The sequence below is a fragment of the Electrophorus electricus genome, chromosome 7, assembly GCF_041902795.1.
Source record: "Electrophorus electricus isolate QZ-2024a chromosome 7, ASM4190279v1, whole genome shotgun sequence".
Taxonomy (NCBI): Eukaryota; Metazoa; Chordata; class Actinopteri; order Gymnotiformes; family Gymnotidae; genus Electrophorus; species Electrophorus electricus.
This window is the reverse complement of record NC_137503.1, coordinates 16,758,627-16,781,972: the sequence shown is the minus strand read 5'-3', so window position 1 is coordinate 16,781,972 and position 23,346 is coordinate 16,758,627. Positions and strand designations below refer to the sequence as shown.

Genomic DNA, 23,346 nt, shown 5'->3' with positions numbered 1-23,346 from the left:
TCTTTACATTCACAAGTCTACACTAATTTTCTACGTTGGAGAAAACTGGGAAAAACTACAAGTGCCGAAAAATCGTTTACAAAAAGCAAAACGTCACTTCCCATGTGTAGGACTCTGCTGGGGAAAAAAATCACCACGAAAACTATTATTTCGTTGCAATCTTTATGTCAGGTACAAGAATCAAATTAAAGCCACAAATATTTGGAGGTGAGTCTTTAGTTCTTACATGTTTGCAATTACCTCGGAGTAGGAAAGCAACAGAAGTTAATGAAATTAGGGATACTTGATATTAGCTTGCTAGTATTGATTTTAGCTTGCTAGGAGTTATTCTTATAACAAACATCACGTTTTAACATGTTGCGTCATACTAGCTGTAGCCAAGAGGCGGTCTGAGATTTGTCAATAACCTTTTGTTTTAGAGATGAGGAAAAATAGTTTTGATCAATAGAAAATCTAGATTTATGTATCTATTGTATTTAGCTTTTATTAAACAATGTTGTTAAAAATAGGACATTTTTAAAATCTTAATGTCGCAGTGCTGCCAGCTACTGAGCTGCATGGGCCTTATCCAAAGTAATTAAATACAAACATACTGATTATAAGAGAACCAATACTAGCAGAACACTGAAAAAAGTTAAAAATAGAAATTTTCTGGTGGTCTAAAAACAGACGAAATATGACTGCTCCAGTGACATGCTAAACATGAGAAATTAGTTTCTCTTATCCCGTCATGAACTGCCATATGAGTGCAGTTTGGAGTTTTTCGTTTTCTGGGTCTTCTGTAAAATGCTAGAATGCCCATTGCATTCGACAGTTTAGTGCTGAATCAACCGTGTTAGAGCAGGTGTAAAATCATGACTGACTAGGACTGACTTCTTATAATAAAAATAATAATATTGTATGAGATATTTGCCTTAATTTTTCTAACAATTCTGCATTTTAAGTTGGAATACTACTAAATGCTACTTATCTACTAAAAAAATCACACATGAACTAATTAATCAGAATTTGTTAATCAAAATTAAAGTTAACAAAAATAAACAAAAACATGATTACAAGTATTGTCTGAAGTAATTTAAACCCTTTTTTTTTATCAGGACATATATGCATTTGCATAAAAAATACACAGTAATGGAAATCAGGAGCCTTTAGAGTGTCAAAAAGTGAATCTTTTCGGTCATAATGCTAAAGTAAACTTGCAAAAGCTCATCATTCAACTTTCAAAACACATGAAAAGTTAACTGTCTGTTAACTTATTATTGTAATATTACAATTTTATTCTGACCTCTTGGTGCTAGTTTGTGAAGGTTTACATTTTCATAATTGTTTCAAGTAAACCTTTCCAAGTAGGCCTAATTTTAAAATTGAAAACTAAATAGTACTAATCTGTATATCATTCAGTACTAAAATTTTGATTTCCACTTATTTCATTTTTTTAGAGAATACAGTTACTTTTATGTATGTTAAAAGAGCTTTGCTCAATAGATTTAGTGGCAGTAATCATAAGCACACATCCAAAAAAAACAAAACAAAACAAAACAAAACAAAAAACAAACCTGAGCTGGAGCCTGAAATAGCTTTGTGTATTATTATAAATATGCAGGTAAAACCACTCATGCAACAACAACAAAAAAGTATAATTTTGCTTGGTGTTTTTTGAATGACAAAAGTTACAGCACAATAGTCCCATAGACTTTTTGCCTTTTTTACAATATGTGTTATAAATGGAATATTTGCCTTGATGTAGTCTCTACTGTCCCATCTCTACTTACTCTGTTATATTTTGTCTCATTTTACTTACACTGGCAATAAAGGAGCACACATCTGTGATTGGTACTAATTTTCACCATAAATGTATGCTAAAGATTTGAAAACATTCTAGTTCTATATTGCTAACCATCATATATTACATAGTAAGTATCCCCAGCTAACTAACTTATGACTGATAACTAACAACTGTAAGCTAAATAGAAGCTGGTTTGACAAAGCTGTAGTTTGAAAAGCCTAACTGAAAGAATAAAAAAAACAAATTAGTGACGAAACTACAATAACAGAAGTTTCTTAGAACATCAGTGCACTGTAGTGTTAGGTTACTTGCAGCAAATAAAACTTTTTGACTCTTTAACAACCTCATAATTTAAATGATCTAGTGATCTAGTGATACTCTAGTGATGAAAAAGGTACATGGAACAACATTTATAAAATTTGGAACATTTATGTTTACCACAGATCATGAGAGACAATTAAAAAAAATTTTTTCTCTCATTGAAAAAATCCCAGAGTACATTAATATGGGCATGAAAGCATGGTGCTGATGACAGAAAAATGACATGTCTTCAGTGGTCTATTAAAGAGCATTTGCATGACACCTTTTTAAATGTGAGGTGTGCAGCATCGCAAAAGTAGACTGAAATAAAGGCCCAAACTAGCTTTTCCTCTGTTTTGGATCAGTAGAGGAAAAGCATGCTTGACCTTGATTGGTCAGTAGTGGATGAGGTGTGGCACTCTTTCTCTGAACTTATGACAAAAATTGACACCTTTATAACTTAACCACATAGTTTAAACAAGAAGTGTGTTATGCAAGCTAAAGGAGCTCGCTTCATTCACAGTGTGTGGTGCTCCACAGATGACTATGAAAAAGCACAGTTCGGAGAATTTAAAAAGGGTCCTGTGATCGCCATCTTAGTACATTTTAAGTGACAGCAATGCATTCTGGTGACGTGCTTTGTCAAGCGGAGGAGGAGTGGAATGCATTTTTATGGGTGATGTTTGAGTGAAATGTTATTATTTATTTAATCACACCTAATTTATTATTTACTATTAGTCTTATCAAAATAATTAATTATCGGTTCTTCCAATTAAGGGTATTCTGGGTATGTGCTCAAGTTATTGCTGGTGAACATCACCAGCAAACAAAATGCTATATACTTGGACATTGTATTGAAATATTCAGTAGAAATGGACACTCTTTTTCATACAACTTTGGGTGTTCACTCATGTCTAATATTTTCTCCCTCTTCATTTTGTCCTCATGTCACGGTTCCTCCCACTGGTGTCGCGGTTCCAATATAATTAATTTGATTTTTTTAGTATAATTTCTTATTACTCTTATCACTGAGTATCATTGGTTATGCACTCTGTAGGCGGTAGTTCGGTCTGTGAATATAGACTATATTTTACCTTCACTAATGTAGACCCAGATAACTTAAATAGGTGTCATGTAGCTTTCTAAACAGTGCCCTTCAGTACAATGTTGCCAAATATTTTTAGCAATTAGATAAAATCTTTCTACCTTATTTTATACATTGATTAATTCAGTTGAATGTAGCCTATATCAGATGATGGCAAAGATGGGGAAAGAAATCCAGACACAGAATCAAAATGCAAAACTCAGGGAAGGCCACAAATCAGTGGAAGAAGGTTAGGATGAGAGGGAGCCATAAAAGAGTATAGACCAATCATTGAGTATGGTGAGGTCCCTCAGGTGAGCATGATAGCCAGGGCTTAGAACATTCTAAAATTCGCGCTTCAGTGCAGAACAAAGGGAGATAGTCAAGGGAGATCATATGATTGGAAGAAATCCGTCCATGTGGAGGATGAAGCAAAACTAGGGGAGTTGATTACAAGCGGGGAAAATGTTATTTCCCCTTGAGGATGGAGGTCATTCAATACTGGCCTACCAATTTGCTGAGAAAAAAGGAATAAAAGATTTCATTGAAAATACAAAAAGGCTAGCTATAAATAGTTTCAAATGTTTTAGTGTACACAAACTAGAGGCACTCTCAGATGCAATCTTGCAGTTTAGGTTGAAAGAAATGGCTTCAAAAATGATAAGGGCATGATTAACAACCTGGGGTTGGAAAATGTCTGGGATTGTGAAGAAACAAGGCTCCAGGATCACATCCTGATCACCAGACTTGTTGCCAAAGTTGGCCTCTGCTTTGAGGTCAGTGGTGGAGAGAAAGGTGAAATCACCACCAGCATCAGGGCTGCTGGTGGCTATGGGCCCACAATGATAAAATTCAAATGCAAGCAGACTAAGGGAGATTGAATGAATCATTGGTGCTCCCAAGAATAGCTTTTATCAGAAAAAAATGAGTGGATAAGCATTGCCTTGTTCACAGGATGGGGGAAGGGATTTCTGTGAAGGCTTCCCAGAATGGTTCACTGCCCCATTTGCTCCCTGTTGAAGGTCACGGCATTTATGTGTACTTCATCAACTTTAAAATGCAATGAAAGAGAAAAATGTCCATGTATTTAGCTTATCCCCTCACACAACTCAACTGTTAAAGAGCTTAAAACTACTGACAGTTCAAGGGACGAAGGATCCATTGAGAGATAGAAGGGAAACTGCTTGACAGGGCATTGTTCATGCCATTGTTTTCAAAGGCTTTGGTGAAAACTTCTACACCTTTTGAATGCTCAGGTTTACAAGGGTCAGGGATATACCCATTCAACCCCACCAAGATCAATGAGAATCTTTTCATGCCATCTCAAACATCTGAGAGTTCCTTTCAAGAGTTCATCGGACCCAGTAGACCCTCCCATGTCATCCTCCACTTGATGGTGGTGATGATGTACAAGTTGTGAGTTATTTAGCATCCATGGAATATGGAAGTAGAATACCTACAAGAATTCCTCTGTTAATATCACAACAACGGACACAGCAATTCAGTTGTACTTGTGTGGTTGCTAACTGGACCCTAGAGGACTGGCAACATGTGGTGTGGCCCGATGAGTCATGGTACCACTTGTTTCAGGCTGATTGTAGGGTTTGTGTGTGGCGAAGACCACATGAAGCCATGGACCCGAGTAGTCAACAAGGCACTGTTGGGGCTGGTGGGAGCTTCATACCGGTGTGGGGTTTGTCGTCATGGCATGGGTTGGGTCCACTGGTTCACCCAAACACACAACTTAAACCAGTGCCTGCTACGTTTCACTGCTTGGTGACCATTTGCGGCCCTTCAGGGACGTCATGTACCCCCACAATGATCGGATATTCCAGCAGGATAATGCCCCGTACCATCGGGTCCAAGGTGTCCACAGTTGGTTTGAGGAGTGTTCTGAAGAGTTCAGACGAATTATGCGGTTGACCTGTTCACCCCACATGAGCCCAATAGATCATTTATTGGATGTATTGGAGAGGTCCGTTTGCACCCGAGATCCTGAACCTACACATACCACAGAGCTGTGGGTGGCTATCCAGACAGCATGGCTCAACATTCCTCCAGACATCATCTGTCCACTTGTGGAATCTGCCATGTCGAGTTGCTGCACTTTGCTAGGCTAAAGTCCTACACAATTGTTAGTGTAATTAGACCAGTGATGACTATTTTTGTTTCATCACAGAAAATGGAAAGATCAAGGGGAAAAGCAAAAATCTAAGGAGAAGAAAACCAAAAAAGGGACCTGGAAGCTTGTGCAGTCTGCTAGCATTCATATGGGGACAGAAAGGACCTCGAGTTCACAGAGGAGTAGCTTCCATGTGCAGTCTGTGTCCAGTGGTTCTTTGAAAGCTGGGCAGAGGACAGTGGAGTTATAGATGATGACATGCATGAACTGTTTGTTTCCAGAAATGTAATGAGCTCATTTCTGCAGCTTGTTGTTTGTATGACTATGAATTACAGTTTTTTCAGTCATTATCTATAATGCAGTGTGCGGTAAGAAATGGTATTACACAGGTTCAGGTTTTATGTGTTTCCTCAAATAATATGCCCGTTACAGATGTTTGTGTTCTCTGTTAAGTGAAACAAATGTTTTAATTTAACAATTTGGTTTATTTTGAAGGTTACATGGAAAAAAAAATCACTTTCTCTTTTGCACATAAATTTAGGTACCTGGAGTGCCTACCAATCCACAAACTGAAATAAGACAACCCAGTCAGTTTTTGAGAAACCGAAAGAAAATATGGGATAAAACAAGTTGTTCAGATATGGCCCTGATATGCTCATCACTAAGGGAGTCATTAGATTTATACCCCCACCCCCACTGCATTCTGAGTATATCTTTGAGACCATGCGATGTTTTTTTCCCTGCAAGCTCCAGAACCCATTAGCAATATGCTGAAGCTGAGAGCTAAGCGCAGGAACTGCTCTGTTGTTTGCACAGACCAGCACAAATAACTACATCACACCCAGCCTCAGAGGACAGAAGAGCAATTTCTGATGGCATTGTCCTAGCTACAGTGGGCAAAACCAGTACATATCTGCTAACCACTTTGTATCTGACTACTTTTCCAGCCAGGGTCAATACAATGCAGGACTGGCAACGAAACCTTTACTAAAACAGGGACTACCAACTGTCCATGGCTAAACTGCAGATGAGAGAAATGTAAGTATGTAAAAAACAATTATGCTAAGTTGTGTTTCAGCTAACAGCTGATGTAATATAATAGATATAATTTTCTAGAAAGTTACTGGCTTTACTTTCTGCAGGATCCACTATATCATTAACACTATTTGTTAGTTGAATGTATGTAAGATGAACTTCATCTTATTGACTCATGAATAATGTGAGGAAAAGTGCAAAGTTACAATTGTATTACACTCAGGTAATCAGGGGTTAGCAACATTAGCAAGTGCTATGGGAAAATTTCTTTTAATCCATCTGTTATTTGACAAACAGGCACACTGCAGTATGTTTGCAGTTTTAATTCTAGTTGTAGAATTTTAGTTGTGATGAATGGCTTTGAGGGTGATGTGTAACATTTCTTTCTGCACTATGCAGACTTTTTTTTTTTTTTTTGGACAGATTTCATTTGGGGGATTCGAATTTGGATTCAGAGAGATATGGCAAGCCAGTGAGGCTGTGAACTCGTTGGTCCTGTGCCATCTAGCTCCATAGACCGCAGGAGTCTTAGGAAAGACAGAGATCAACGATCGCGCAAGTTTTTTTGCTGGACATATGCACACACACGTACACACACGTTTGAACATAAGACTGCAGAGACTGCAGTTAAAAAGGACTGAACTTGAAATGTGCACGGACAAAAGGATACGACTACCCAGGTAGCAACTTATTTCTTTTGTTCCTTTTTTAAAAAAATTGTATAGTTGCTATTGATGTCTTAATACATCTGTTAAATCCAGACTTGCATCTTCATTGTTTAAACCCTCCCACCGAACCTAGGAAGGGCCCATTGAGGATTACTCATCCTGGTTGATGCAACTCTCATCTGCACCACACTAGGGTTACTCGCAAAAAAAGTGGTGAGCCAGCCAGGAGGATTTATTTTGTATTTACTGAGTATTATAAATCTTGAAATTGAATTTTGAGAGCTGAATGTTGCCTTTTGTTTAATTGTTTGTTTTTTGCAAAGCTGATTTTGTCCCATTAGCAGGATTTTGAGGGATTTAACACAAATGGATATTGAACTGAAGTTTGGGGTATGTGCACAGAAGTCTTTATTAGTATGTAATATCTCTGATACCGATATTGATGATGACATAGTTGCCTCTTTTGGGAAGTATGGGACAGTGACAAAAATAGTAATGGTGGGAAAAGCAGGTTCAGGGAATTACAGTGCCATTGTTGAGTTTGATGCTAAGGAGCCATAGCATTCTTACAGCCTGACTTTTCTTGCTATATAACTAATGTAGCTAACACATCAGTGAAATGGCTAGTTGACAACATTAGAGTACTAGTGAAGGTTGCAGTGCACATCTCACTGACCACAGGCCATCCTGATGAGCATGATGGTTCAGAGTCTGACCCAGACAGTGATGATTCAGACACTACCTAGACACCGGTCCTGCGCAAAACCACAAAGAACGTAGAACAGCTCCCTTCAGTTCAAGCAGTTTATTGCTGTCTGCCTCAAATTGCCAAAATAGACCTTAGCCACCAGAAACACTGTTCTTTCTGTCTCAATCCATGTCCTCACGCCACCTGAAGTACAAAGCATAGTAGTGGAGCATGTGATCAAAAATTAGGCTTCGGCAAATAACCAAGGGTCTAAATGGTTAAGGTCATTCTCAGGGTGTGTCCCAAAACCCCCTGGAGAAGCAAATTTTGAAACTTGGTCTCTCCATGTTGAGTTGTTGTTTCAGGATTGCCTGCCTTAGGACGTACAGCGCAGGAAGTCCTCATGAGTATGTGAAGCATGTCCTCATGAGTATGTGAAGCTTCTGGATTCAGCATATGGTCTTGTGGAGGCTGGAGATGAAATTTTTCAGATTTCTCAACACTCATTAAAACTCTTCAGAGACTCCAAATACTTCTCAGTTCTGCTGTAAAAAGAAATGGTATAAAAGCAGCAGATGTAACGGAACGTTGCTTAGGCAGTTTGTATGTGGTTGTTGGGACCAGTCATTGCTTTTAGGTTTACAGCTTGAGTCAAGGACTGATGATCCCCCTGATTTTGCAGAGCTTTTGCTAAAGCTGCATACAGAAGAATATAGATTACAGCGACACATGGGTAGGTCAAAAGTCAAGCCAACCTTAAATATCCATTCGGTGACGGAATTCACCTCACATTTTGATATGCGTGCTAGTGTTCTGCAGGCTTACATGGCAGAAGCAGAGGAACTGAGAAAACAAGTCACGGAAGATGCAGCTGAGTTCCAAAAAATCTAAGAAGGAGTCAAGGTGTGCATCCAGTAAAGCTAGAGTAAGTGCAGAACAGACATCCAAATGCAGACATCCAAGTGCATCAGACAGCAATTGAACCTCAGCCGCAGCCTAATGCTTGGTTCTGTTTTAAATGCGGTGATGGTCACATAGCAAGACAGTGTGAGAACTCTAGAAACAAAGCTTTGGTGGACAAGAAATACAGAGAACTAAGGGTTAGGCAAGAGGAATGGAAAATGAGACATGGCCAGCAATAGAGGGACATATTGAGAACCAGACTTCAATTAAGAGTCCCACTCCATCGCAAGAACTATTGAGGGCTGGATGTAATGCACACACAGAGACGCAATCTAGAGATGTGGCTGTTACCGGGCTAGTTGGATCAAGGTGCACGACCTCCATTATTATTGAGGGAACTCCCTGTGAATGCCTCCTTGATGCAGGCTCCCATGTGACCACAATTTCCCAGTCTTTTCATGGCGCTCACCTAAAATCACCGCCAATCCTACAGTTGAATAATCTAATAATAGAAGGTGCTGGAGATCACATTGTGCCATACCTTGGTTATGTTGAACTTACTATCTACTTCCCTGAGTCTGTTACTGGCAGAGCTGAAGACATAGCCACTCTAGCTCTAGTTGTGTCAGATTGTAAAGCAAGCTTTGAAACCCCTGCACACATAGGAACAAATACACTTGATGTTCTGTATAACGCCTGTGTAAGTAGCCAGAATGCAAAGCATCACCAAAGAGCTGGGAACCATCTTTATTTATCACTGGTGAGAAATCTCTGTCATAGGCACAGAAAGGAGAGGGACAGTGGGAGAGTTGGAAGGGTGAAACTGCAGGGCAAGTCGAGTGTTACCATTTCAGCCGGCAAAAAGAGAGCATTAACGATTTACAAAAAAATTCCCTCCTTATCTGGAGAATCCCTACTTGTAGAACCAACCACTAAACCCAGTCTGGTGGATTGTTTTTTTGGAGTTACATACTCTCCAGTCCAGCCCAGTCTTCCTTTAAGGTTCCCATTCTTGTGCAGAATACAACTGGACATGACATCAAACTCCCTGCCAATAGAAATATTGCAGATCTATCAGTGCCATTGTCTTCCTTGCTCTCCGTCTCCACTTCCAGTCCTCAACCTGATGAGTCGGCTTCTCCTCCTACATGCGTTCAGTATCATGCCCAAGACCCTGGATCCCTGAGAAGTGACATATCCTTCAACTTTGGTTATTCTCCACTGTTTGAGGAGTGGAAGAGAAGGATCACCACAACGTTAAATTCTATCCCAGAGGCCTTTGCGCATGTCAAACACTGCATTCGCCTTTCACGTCCTACTGCTTTCAAGCAGAGAGTGAGGCCGATGCATCCTTCGGATTATGAGACTGTGAGACTCCATCTCCAAGAGCTGTGTGATGCCAACATCATCAGATAGTCAGAGAGCCCCTTTGCACCATTGTAGTAGTCTGTTTGTGGATTATAGGAAGTTGAATAACCAGACTATTAAAGATCCATATGCCTTACCAAATATTGAAGAAGCCTTTTTAGCTCTTTGTGGATCTAAGTGGTTCTCAGTCATGGATCTTAAGTCAGGATATTATCAGGTCGAGCATGAAAAAGAGGATAAGCACAAAACTGCTTTTGTTACACCAATGGATTTCTGGGGGTTCAGCAGCATGCCACAGGGGTTACTAATACTCCAAGCACTTTTCAAAGTGTGATGGAAAAGTGTGTGGGGAGTATGAACTTCAAGGAAGCCCTGGTATTCTTGGATGATCTTATTGTATCCTCAAGCACACTGGAAAAGCATGAGGATCGTGGCTCTTCCGTGTCCTACAAAGGATTAAAGAATTAGGATTGAAACTCTCTCCAGACAAATGCCACTTTTTCAGGAAATGTCAACTACTTGGGCCATGTTGTGTCTGAAAATGGAGTTAGGACTCACCCTGGCAAGATCGCTGCCCTTACTACCTGGCCAAGACCGAACAACCTTAAAGAGATTAAGTCATTCCTAGGGTTCGCAGGATGTTATAGGAGGTTTGTGATGGACTATTCAAAGATCTCCAAACCTCTAAATGGCCACACTGTGTAGGTTATCTTCCCCCAAAGAAGTCCCCCAACCCAAAATGTACTAAGTCTAAAGTACCATCTTCTTTTGATTGGAAGCAACATTTTAATGAGAGGTGGACTGTTGATTGTGAGAGTGCATTTCGAACTCTGATTGAAAAGCTGACTTCTGCTTCTGTTTTAGGCTTTGAAAATCCAGAGCAGCCATACATGTTCCATACAGATGCCAGTTTACATGGTCTTGGTGCAGCATTATATAAGGAACAAGATGGTCAGCTACGAGTTATTGCTTATGCAAGCTGTGGGTTGTCAGAATGTGAAAGAAGATATCCTGCACACAAACATGAGCTCCTAGCTTTCAGGTGGGCAGTGACTGACAAGTTCTTCGACTACCTTTATGGTGCAAAGTTCACGGTCACGATGGACAATAACCCCTTGACCTATGTTTTGACCTCTGCAAAGCTGCATGTGGCAGGACACAGATGGCTTGCAGCCCTTTCCAGTTTTAATTTTACCATCCAGTATAGGGCAGGAAAGAAAAAACAGGATGCTGATGGTGTTTCTATGAGGCCACATGCACCTGATGGGCAAGACAATTGTATAACTGATGATGACTATCATGTCAAACGATTTGTCACCCGATTTGTGGAAGTGGGAGCTGAGCCAATATTTCACGAAGCTACTGTGAAAGTCGATTGTCAGAGATTCCAGGCATGCAATGGTGACAATGTCTGTGATGCACCTGCTGCTGTTGAATGTCTTGCAATGGATGCAAATGCTATACCTGTTGAGTTTGTCCACTCTGATCTCCTTCCTGGGTCAGATATCACAAATTTCTCGACAGGATTGGGTTCTTGAACAACAGAATGATCCTTTAGTAAGTAGAATGATAGACATGGTTAAATCATGAAAGGTGCCTTCATACAGGGCAAGGCAATGAGAAGAAAGGAAAGTCCAGCTAATGTTGAGAGTAGTGGACCAACTCCTCCTGAGTGATGAAGTCGAATACAGTAAGTGGATGATCAGAAGAGAACCCAGCTTCCAACTTGTCTTTCCCAAGAAGTTCAGGGATGCGGCTCTTAAGGGTCTTCACGATACCACTGGTCATCTCGGGATTGAAAGAACTGTAGGTTCTATTGGCCCAGGATGTCTGTAGATGTAAGGAAAAGGATTTTGAACTGCAAAAGGTGTATTAGGCACAAGGCAAAGGCAGGGAGAAATGCACCATTAGTAAGCATTAAGACAAACTGCTTCCTTGAACTCGTTTGTATGGATTATCTGTCAAAAGAGCACTATCTATCTATCTATCTATCTATCTATCTATCTATCTATCTATCTATCTATCTATCTATCTATCTATCTATCTATATATATATATATATATATATATATATATATATATATATATATATATATATATATATATATATATAAACTCATCACAGACCATTTTACAAAATATGCAGTTGCTGTTCCAACACTGGATCAGAGGGCTAAAACAGTTACAAGGGCCTTGTGGAACAGCTTCTTCGTCCATTATGGATATGCGGAGCGGTTTCATAGTGATCAGGGTCGTGACTTTGAATCCTGCATTATCAAGGACAAGAACCTCTGTTAGATGTTGGGTATCAAGAAAACACGGACTATGCCCTACCATCCGTGTGGCAGCCCTGTGGAGTGATTCAATAGAACGCTATTAGAAATGTTGGGAACTTTTCAGAGTTCTCTGAGATTATGTACAGCCACTGGTACAGGCATATAACTGTACTAAGAATGACACAATTGGTTTCTCTCCCTACCATCTTATGTTTGGTAGACAGCCAAGCCTTCCAATTGACCTTGCTTTTGGCATAACCCCTGAACATCCCAGAAAAGTGTCACATCTAGAATATGTGACGAGATTACAACATAGCCTTTAGGAGAGCTACAAATTGGCCATTGAGCACAGTGACAAAGCAGCACAGGCAAATAAAGTGAGATTTGATGGCAAAGTCACAGAGTCTACCATAGAAACAGGTGACCGGGTGCTCGTGAGAAATGTTGCTCTTCAGGGTAAGCATAAGTTGGCAGACAGAGGTGTGTACAGGGTTGTGAAGCAAATTGCTGAAAGTCCAGTCTACGTGGGTGCAGAAAGTCTGGACAGAACCCTGCATAGAAATTTGCTGTTGCCTTGTGGGTTTCTTCATACCCCTGCTGTAGAACCTACTCAACCAAGACCCCTGAGGAGTATGACGTGTCCTCTGACACTTGAGCCAGAAGAGGGGACTGATCCACCAAATCAATGTCTAGAAGAGGTAGAGGAAATACAACCAGTTCCTGTATGTAAGATGGTTGAGTACCATTCCCCTCCATGCTACATCCTGGGTAATGACCATTGAAATTCCTGTGGGAAGAGAACAAGTACTTCCCACCAGTGAGGATCAGTCCAGTTCAGAGGGCGATTCAAACATATCAGATATTCAGTCTGCCATGGAGATTGGGTGGAAGGAAGAGTCCTTCCCAAGAGATGAGAAATTCGTAAAGTCTGACTTAAACCCGGAAGCCCATGCATATCATCCTTGAGTATTGCCTATGCAAGATGATCAACTGGACAGTCTGGTTCAACAGTCAGTCGATGATGCAACCAGTATCACACCCCCATCAGTGCAGAGAGTTAGTCAAGACATAGAAGACAAGGCAGAACCTATGGATATTGATTAGCTTGGCCACAGAGTGGAAAAGGGACCTGAACCTACAGCCACTCAGTTACTAGGAGGAGGTTTGGAACCTAGGAGGTCCACACGATTGAGAATGACACCAGACAGACTGTCTTACCAATCCTTAGGAAATCCCTTGGTCCTGGTTATGTAGTCTATACTTGGAGGACTTGACAAGGCATTTTACCATTTCCCAAATATTAATTATTTAATGCCCTCTGAAACAATTTAAGATAAGTTTCCTACATGTGAGGATGCATGAGATTTAGGGTTGGAGGATGTAACCCACCTAAATTTCTCATAAGAGGGAATGGTTAAATTCAGTGACAGTGCCCCCCACTGTTCAGTGAGTGAAAGTTTTCCTCACCACATTGTCTTTTTTTTTCTCCCTTCATGGATGAGGGTGAAGAGAAACTCCACATCGATGTTTTTCTTTTGAGAGTGCGCTAAAGAGTTGTTTTATAGCAAAGTGCATAAAATTAGAATCAGAAGAGTGCTTAGCGCTCTTACCCCGAAGTTATTACTGCGTTTAGCCATGGTAAGTTTCCTTGTTAGCCTTTTGACTAGCCTGTGATGCTGTTGAGTTATTTGGATGTTGTTACGATACAGAAATACAGATAATAAGCCAAATACCCATAGTATATTGGGTTGAATGTTTTTGTAGGTAATAAAAACTATTCAGTGGTGGGGTGGGGGGGTGTTTATTCTGCTTATTACTTTTATTCTTGTTTTAAGTAAAGTTCAATAGCTAAGCAGATATTTTTTGCTAACAATGGTGAGTCTTTTATTTCATATGTATATGTAAATTTACCAAAGTGAGTTTGTGCAGTGTATCTTATGTGTTGGCTAACATGCTGACTGAGCCATGTTTTTTTTAATAGAAATCCTCATTGTCATGCTAGTGCTTTGCTGAGTTACAGAATTTTAATTGCGCTGATGATTGTTTTATTTTTGCGATCCCACCGAACCTAGGAAAGGCCTGTTGAGGATTTATTGATCCTGGTTGATGTAACACCCATCTGCACCACACTAGGGTAACACTCTTTTTTAGGGACTTAGTTGGTGCAGGGGCGTAGTCCTACACAAACAGAAAAAGGCCTTCCTCAAATTGGTGCCAAAAATTTGGAAGTATATCATTGTTTAAAACATCTTGTGTGTGGTATACAACCATAGTATTAACATTACCCATCACTGGAACTAAGGGGTGTTGGCCAAACCATGACTCACAGCTCCAGACCATTATCCTTCCTATACCAAACTTCACTGTTGGCACTATGCTTTCTGATAGGTAGTGTTCTCCTGGCATCTGCCAAACTATGATTCACACATCAGATTTTCCAGAGAGTGAAGCATGATTGATCACTTCAGAATTTCCACAGCGCCACAGTCCAGTGGTGACATGTTGTATACCAGCTGATGCTTGGCATTGGCATAGATATTTTAGGCGTTTGTGCTTCAGCTTGACCGTGGAAACCCAGTTCATGAGGCTCCTGACACAGTTTTTGTGCTGATGTTGCTTCTATAAGCAGTGTAGAACTCTGTAGTGAGTGACTGGTCTAGTGAGGCAGACATTTTATACGTTGAAGGGTGGCATTTTATGGCAATGCTGTGTCTAATGTCAGTTTTTCCACAGATTGTCTATGGAGACTGCATGGCTGTGTTCTTCATTTTATGCTTCTGATACCATTGGGTGTGGCTGAAACACTTGAACTCAATAATTAGGAGGGGTGGCCTAATAATTAGGAACATTTCTTTTTCGTTTTCAGCCTCACTGAATGCAAGTTTAGTGTAATTTTATATATATATATATATATATATATATATATATATATATATATATATATATATATATATATATATATATATATATATATATATACACACACACACACACACACACACACACACACACACACACACACATCAGGTGAAATAAGTATTTTAACACGTCACCAATTTTCTAAGTAAATATATTTTCTAAGTAAATATAAAGGTGTTATTGACATGAAATTCTCACCAGGTGTTGGTAACAACCCATCCAATCCACACATGCAAAGAAATCAAACCATAGATGTCCATAAATTATGTGTAATAATGAGAAATGACACAGGGAGAAAATATTGAACATGCTTACTGAAATTTATTTAATACTTTGAACAAAATCCTATGTTCGTGATTGCAGCTTCAAGACGCCTCCTGTATGGAGAAATTAGTCGCATGCATTGCTCAGGTGTGATTTTGGCCCATTCTTCAACACAAGCACTCTTCAAATCCTGAAGATTCTGTGGGCTCCTTCTATGAACTCTGAGCTTTAGTTCCTTCCATAGATTTTCAATTGGATTCAGGTCAGGTGATTGGCTGGACCATTCTAGCAGCTTTATTTTCTTTGTCCGAAACCAGTTGAGAGTTTCCTTGGCTGTGTGTTTGGGATCATTGTCTTGCTGAAATGTACACCCTTGTTTCATCTTCAGCCTGGTAGATGGCAGCAAATTTTTATCAAGAATGTCTCTGTACAATTGTCCATTCATCGTTCCTTCAATTATATGAAGCGTGTCAGTGCCGTATGCTGAAAGGCAACCCCACACCATGCTGATCCCACCTCCAAACTTCACTGTTGGTATGGTATTTTTGGGGTGATGTGCAGTGCGTTTTGATCTCCAAACATGGTGTGTATTATGTCATCCAAAGAGTTCAATTTTGGTCCCATCTGACCAGACTATATTCTCCCAGTATTTCACAGGCTTGTCTAAATGTTGTTGAGCAAACTTTACACGCACTTCAACATGCTTTTTCTTCAGTGATGGAGTCTTGCGTGGTGAGCATGCATACAGGCCATGGAGGTTGAGTGCATTACTTATTGTTTTCTTTGAAACAATTGTACCTGCTGATTCCAGGTCTTTCTGTAGCTCTCTACAGGTGGTCCTTGGCTCTTGGACAAGTCTTCTGATGATTCTTTTCACTCCTCTGTCTGAAATCTTGCAAGGAGCACCTGGTCGTGGCCAGTTTATGGTGAAATGTTGTTCTTTCCACTTCTGGATTATGGCCTCAACAGTGCTCACTGGAACCTTCAGTAGTTTAGAAATTCTTCTGTAACCAATGCCATCAGTATGTTTTGCAACAATAAGGTTGCAAATGTCTTGGGAGAGCTCGCTGGTTTTACCCATCATGAGATGTTTCTTGTGTGGCACCTTGGTAATGAGACATCTTTTTATAGACCATTAGTTAAACCATCTGATATTAATTATTAATATGCACTAAGTGGCAGGATTGCTTTCTAATTACTGATAGATTTCAGCTGGTGTCATGACTTTCCATGGCTTTTTGCACCTCTCTTTCTTCGTGTGTTCCAAACTTTTTCCCTGTGTCATTTCTCATTTTCTGTTCAATACTTAATTCACCCGCTGTGTGTGTGTGTGTGTGTGTGTGTGTGTAAAAATCAGGTTTTTCAGTGTGAATTGTTGCTTTAAGACACAAAAAATACTAAAACAGTCATAGAAGTAATTATACAACACATATTACTGATTTATTGTATATTGTTGCATTAATGCATGAAGTAACACTGGAAACAGAAAGACGTTAGCTTTGTACTGTCAGGATTCCAAACAAAACTAGGTGCTCAGCCTAAAAAAATGTCATTAGGCCAAGGAATCAGAAATGGCTGCTTTAAATTTGTATTGTAATTAATGAAAACAGTCTAGATGTCAGTGGAGCATAAGGGTAACTTGCAGCGTTGTCTGGCAGTTTAGTTGGTTGTCAGCTAACCCGTTTCATGCTGTCGATCTGCCTTCCTGCTGAACAGTACGAAATGGCGATGAGGCCCAGAAAACCAAACTGGTCGACAGAGCAGAAGCTGCTGCTTGTGCAGCTCGTGAAGACCAGGAGAGAGGATGTGCTGACTGGCCGGCACTCATGTCGTGAGCTGGCCACTACCCGGAGGTGGGCTTGGGATGAGATCGCTGAGGAAATCTCCACCGCCTACCCTGATGTGCCCCGTACTGGCAAGGAGTGCGAGAGACACTGGTTTGTAGAGTTAGCCAAAGCCAAGGAGGCCATGGTGACCCACAAATCCCTCTCAGGTAAAGAACTAGCAGGTGAGAAGGTGTTTGTGTTTGGCAGCTGAATAGTCAGTATCTGAGTTGTCCTTTTTCAACAATATAGCCCCAGAATAAAATTGCATGACTAGTCATCTCTGAAGGGCTGGACAAATCGAAGGCTATTTAACCACAACTGTTTCCTCTTGGTCTTGATTTTTTTTTTTCTTGTTGCAGAACTCATCAACCCAGTGACTAAACTTGTGATTGAAATTCTCAAACTACAGAGAAAAGAGGCTGAGCTTAAGGGCAGGTAAATCTTTTAATTCTTATGGACTCTTAAAAGATTATGGATATCCCTGATGATCCATGATCTTTAACAAAAATTCTAACTCAAAAAATGTTTTAATAATAACCGCCACATAGTTAGTGTGTGTGTGTGTGTGTATATATGTATATGTATGTATGTGTATATATATATATATATATATATATATATATATATATATATATATATATATATATTAGGCTATTACAGAGATATTATCCCATTAACAAACATTATCATAAACTGTAAAAATATCTCCTCAATGCCAACCCTCTCCAGATTAGAAGAAGAGAGTACAACCTTTCAAGAAGAAGAAGAAGAGCAAGTGGAAGTGAAATATCTTCTGGCCCCGGTTGCTCCAGTCACACGCACTGAATTACCCGACAACCACATGAGTAATAATAGCCAGGACACTGCACCAGTGAGTCCCCCGTGCTCTACGTCGCCATCTGCAGAAAAGAGAGACCTGGAGCTCTCTGTTCTTCGTCGACAAGAGCGGGTGTTACAGCTGCAGGAGGAGTACTATTCCCTCAAAATCAAACACCTCAAAGCACGGATGTTGATGGATCTTTGACGGGACAGTGATGCCATGGCAGAACAGTGGGGAAAGGACTCTGCCTTAATAAACACTAGGAATCCCACAAACTGTAGATTTACTTGGCCTGACTGTGCTTTTAATGTGTTTTTAAGATGTTAATGAGGACTGTAATTACCTTTACACTGCTTTTGGCTGGCACCTCATGGATTTAAAGCACTGAGGAACAGAAACAATGTTTTCTGCAAGTTGTACTCTGTTCCTTTGTTCTTCAAGGGAACTTGACTGACTGTGTAATACGGTGCTGAGAATTTGATATGATACCTTTCCACCAGTAGATGGCAAGGTGGCAGCTCATATTCTTACTTGTTATACTGTACATATAAGTAGTAAGTAGGATCCGAGGCCAGTTATGGCTAAGGAGGCAGAGTTTAAATGTCGAAACTAGTCTTGACTGTACACCTATGAACAAGGTCTACTTTAAGGGAACAGCCAAAAAGGTTTTTTGAAATTCAAAGCTTGACTCTAGAAGCTCTAGTATTGTGCTGACAAAGGCGTTCAGGTGACAACTACAGAAATAAAATGCATGCTTTTTAGCATGCTGTATTAGAGGTAATACTAGAGAGGCCATGGGGCCATGTCAGGCATTTCTGGCCATTGCTTTCAGTTAGTGTTTTTGTAGGAATTTGATCAACTTGAAAAAAATTGATCAGCACACGATCCACATAAAATAGGATGATCCAGTGTTAAATAATTGTTGCTTTTGCATGTTCACAGATTTTAAATATAAGAAAGACCTGAATTACCTTGCTAGGTATTTGCCATTCCAAACTGTATGACACTGTGGCCACACATAGATAGGCCTGACTTTGTCAATGTATTAAAGTCTGAAAATGTCCTTAAATACAACAGTTTGAAACCTTTTACTCTTGAGCCTTTGTGTTCCAGTTTTACACTGAATGAAATTACATCATAGCCAAAAAAGAAAAAGCCGGTCCCACTTCCAGTGAGTTTTATAGTGGGGGACAAGTGGCAGATAGGAAATGTCAGTTTTAATGCGAATGATTTTCTATAAACCACTCTGGAGGCCTTCCTGACTGAGATTACACTTAACTGACCACCTTAGGTGGACTGTTTGTTCCAAGCTTGGCATGATGGTGTGATGCTTTTAGCCTGAGCTCTTCCCTTAACAGTATGGAGTTTTCTTGATTTAAGAGGTCTGGTGGACTTGGATAACCTACATATACTAGTTCAACAAGGACCTCATTCAGGTTAACAAGGTCCATTATTGGAGATTTGAGAGAGTGATGTTTTGTACTCTACAATAAAAATGCGTAGTTGAATTTAATAATCTAGACTGATCTTTTAGTGGAACTGAAATGGTCTTACTTTAGTCTTAACGGGGTTAATTGTTGCCAACAGATAACTCAATAAAGGGATGTTGGTTGGGGGGGTGGGTGTTCATGATTTGTTGAATTGGTATTCAAAAAGAAAAAAAATTGTCTGTAAATTGACAGTGACATTTTGATACTGTCCTAAAGCAAACCCTTGATGGCTAGCTCTAGAGTGGAAAAAAAAAAATGTAGTTTTTAAATGAATGTGAATTCTGCTGCAGCACTAGAAAGCTACGTGTGAGAGTTGTGAGGAAAAAAACACAAAAAGCAAGAGCTGCTCAGACAGGGCCTTAGAAACTCTTCACCAAGAGAGAGTTTGCAGGGTAGAACTTGAAGTTAAGTTAATTAATTCCTAAAACAATTCCAGTGACCAGATCCAGCCAAATCAATTAGTCATTGGTAGACCCGCTAGGGTCTTCCTTTTAGGAGTAAGCATAGAAATTGACAGCTCTTCTTGGAGTTTATTTATATTCCCACAACACACAAACAAATTTACTTCACAAGATTAACTCCTGTCTCAGAAATCAGAGCCAAACAACTGGTGTTTTCATCAAAGTTTCCTTCTATACAATCAACCAATTAATCGGATTATGTCGTGCCTATGAGCAGACTGGAATGTGAAAATAATGCCGTGTTGTGGGCCCAATGTTAGTTTGCATGCTTCATCTGTGAGGATTTACAGCAGCTGTTGTTTTTTTAAATCCTCTCTAAAATAAGATATTGGTCATATGCCTCATGTTGGTATGTGTCTGTCTCATTGTATGGTTCTGTCAGCCTCTACCTTTTGTAATCTCTTTCTCTAGGGCTTCAAATGACCCCTCTCAAAGCAAAAATGACCGGTCTTAGAGCTTTAGCTTGAGCAGTGTTCAACATGTCAACCCCACTTCTGGTACAGATGTATGCCGTTCTGGCCACTGCATCAACTGTGGAATGTTCTGTCTTTTTTCTGACAGAAACAATGGGCTAGTGGTGGTGACATTCAAGAACACTAATACATCTCTGGTGCATGCTGGCCTCTGTGCTCACTGTCATCGACAAACTTTGAAACAGCCATACTGAAAAAAGCTGTAAACAATTTTAAGAAATGTGTGAGGCCTTCTTGGGGAAAAAAGTGCCACATACCACTATAGACTTGGTGTCACTGATCGACGTTTTCGGTGTAATAAGGCTATTTGTGTTTGTGTGTCTGAAGGTACAGGTGTATATAACATAAGCATAATCCCAGGCATCCACATGTAAAATTTGTTACATAGCTACTCTCATATTTAGAAATATCAAGAAAACAATATCAGAATTCCAGTCTAAGCCATATCAGAGAACATTTTCAGTTCTTGAAAAAATATATCCTTGAGCAGACATTTTCAGTTTCCCCATCATTTTCAATTTCTAATTCGTATTAGTCGAAAGTGCTACTCTATTTTCCAAAGACAGTACATTTTAGACCATTAAATTGAACTAAATGGATAAAAATCTTGTATGTCCTCAGATTAAAAAAAATGGTCTCAGGGACTTTTATCTCTTAGGTTTTACACAGTATGATACACTATATTGCCAAAAGTATTCACTCACCCATTTAAATCATTGAATTCAGTTGTTCCAGTCACTTCCATGGCCACAGGTGTATGAAACCAAGCACCTAGGCATGCAGACTGCTTTTTCAAACATTTTTGAAAGAATGGGTTGCTCTCAGGAGCTCAGTGAATTCCAGCATAGTACCATGATAGGATGCTACCTCTGCAACAAGTTCAGTCATTACATTTCCTCGCTACCTAAATATTCCACAATCAACTGTCCATGGTATTATAACAAAGTGAAAGAGATTAGGAGTGACAGCAACTCAGCCACAAAGTGGTAGGCCACGTAAAATGACAGAGCAGGGTCAGCAGATGCTGAGGCACATAGTGTGCAGAGGTTGCCAACTTTCTGCAGAGTCAATCACTACAGACATCCAAACTTCATGTGGCTTTCAGATTAGCTCAAGAACAGTGTGTAGAGGGCTTCATGGAATGGGTTTCCATGGCTGAGCAGCTGTATCCAAGCCTTACATCACTAAGCGCAATGTAAAGCGTCGGATACAGTGGTGTAAAGCACGCTGCCACTGGACTCTAGAGCAGTGGAGATGTGTTCTCTGGAGTCACAAATCACGTTTCTCCATCTGGCAATCTGATGGATGAGTCTGGGTTTGGCGGTTGTCAAGAGAACGGTACTTGTCTGACTGCATTGTGCCAAGTGTTTAAGTTTGGTAGAGGGGGGATTATGGTGTAGGGTTGTTTTTTAGGAGATGGGCTCAGCCCCTTAGTTCCATTGAAAGGAACTGTTAATGCTTCAGCATACTGAGATTTTGGACAATTTCATGCTCCCAACTTTGTCGGAACAGTTTGGGGATGGCCCCTTCCTGTTCCAACATGACTGCGTACCAGTGCAAGATCCATAAAGACATGCATGAGTGATTTTGGTGTGGAAGAACTTCACTGGCCTGCACAGATTCCTGACTTCAACCTGATAGAACACCTTTGGGATGAATTAGATTGGAGACTGCATGCCAGGCCTTCTCATCCAACATCAGTATCTGACCTCACAAATGCACTTCTGGAACAATGATCAAAAATTCCAATAAACGCATGCCTAAACCATGTGGAAAGCCTTCCCAGAAGAGTTGAAGCTGTTATAGCTGGGTGGGCCGACATCATATTAAACCCTATGGATAAAGATTGGGATGTCACTCAAGTTCATATGCATGCAAAGGCAGACAAGCGAATACTTTTGGCAATATAATGTATCTTGAGAAGTTTATGTTGAATTTACTTGGGATGTCTCAACAGCAAAGAAAGAAAATCTTATGTGGAAGCTGGACCCATTTTGAGAACAGACAACCATGACAAGTGACTAATATTAAAAAAGGAACTCCTTTAGGGCTTCTGTAATAGAATTCTAATAGTGGGAGAAATCTCCCTCTAATTAAGGCACTACTGTTGCTTCATTTAGGATACTCCTGCTGTCTGTGGAGATAGATTTGATTAGTTTTTAGCCAGGATATAGACATAACTTTGGATTTATAATTCTTTTAATTCTGTAACTCTCTACTTGAGTGCTAATATCTGATCTAATGTCTCATCTCTTGGGGATTTTTGATTTCAATGCAAGGAAGAAGAGCTCAATGTTTACAGGAACCAAAGTGTCTTATCTACATGGGTCTCCATCTCTCTCTGTCTTTATCAACCTCCAATTGTGAAGGAATGCTTCGACTACTTGGAAGTGTTCCACATGTGAAGGCCAGTAGGCGATCAATAAACATGGCCGCATCGCTCCTTTCCACCATTGCCACTTTGTCACCTTTGTCTCATACCACCATGTGGTACGTCACTGAACCAGGCTACCAGCCTAAAGGGAGCTGAGATCTATAGTGTATGATTGTGGGCTCTAGTTAAATGTGAACCAGGGGGTGGTTCAGCAGATGCTACCATACTGTGGAGAAGTAAAGAGATATGAAATGTTCCTGGGGCCTTTGTTTTATTTTATCTGATAATACAGATTTTTTTTTAGCTCTTTAATTCAATTTGTTATAAGAAAAAAAAAACTTACTTTGCCTTTTAAAAAGAGTAGGACTTAAAAAAAGTAATTAGAAATTGAAAATAATGGGGAAACTGAAAATGTCTAGTCAGTGATATCCTTCTTTAGCAAGAAATGAAAATGTTTTCTAAGCACATTGTGATAAGATTAAGAGGGAA

General features: G+C 39.9%; 1 protein-coding gene across 7 annotated transcripts; it reads left to right on the top strand.

The window, feature by feature from the left end:
• The first annotated feature begins 59 nt into the window (after positions 1-59).
• si:dkey-6e2.2 (uncharacterized) lies at positions 60-19,148 on the top strand. Of its 7 annotated transcripts, XM_035524202.2 has the most exons (7): positions 60-207; positions 6,240-6,330; positions 6,727-7,007; positions 7,129-7,208; positions 17,130-17,421; positions 17,599-17,674; positions 17,969-19,148. In XM_035524202.2, the coding sequence occupies exons 5-7, from the start codon at positions 17,136-17,138 to the stop codon at positions 18,261-18,263; spliced, it is 657 nt and encodes a 218-aa protein (XP_035380095.1). In that variant the 5' UTR covers positions 60-207; positions 6,240-6,330; positions 6,727-7,007; positions 7,129-7,208; positions 17,130-17,135; the 3' UTR covers positions 18,264-19,148. The 7 variants fall into 7 exon arrangements, with proteins under 7 accessions (XP_035380095.1, XP_026882098.2, XP_035380094.1 ...); XM_035524201.2 differs by lacking the exon at positions 7,129-7,208 and having other exon boundaries at positions 61-207; positions 6,751-7,007; XM_035524200.2 differs by lacking the exon at positions 7,129-7,208 and having other exon boundaries at positions 61-207.
• Positions 19,149-23,346: the final 4,198 nt, after the last annotated feature.

What these genes read in the sequence shown, in the direction of transcription:
- si:dkey-6e2.2 (XM_081717757.1), top strand. Translation starts at nt 8,549, where the DNA reads ATGCAGCTGAGTTCCAAAAAATCTAAGAAGGAGTCAAGGTGTGCATCC. An exon ending in GTGCATCCAGTAAAGCTAGA is followed by an intron (nt 8,609 to 17,129) that starts GTAAGTGCAGAA and finishes CCTGCTGAACAG; the next exon opens with TACGAAATGGCGATGAGGCC. An exon ending in GAGGCTGAGCTTAAGGGCAG is followed by an intron (nt 17,675 to 17,968) that starts GTAAATCTTTTA and finishes AACCCTCTCCAG; the next exon opens with ATTAGAAGAAGAGAGTACAA.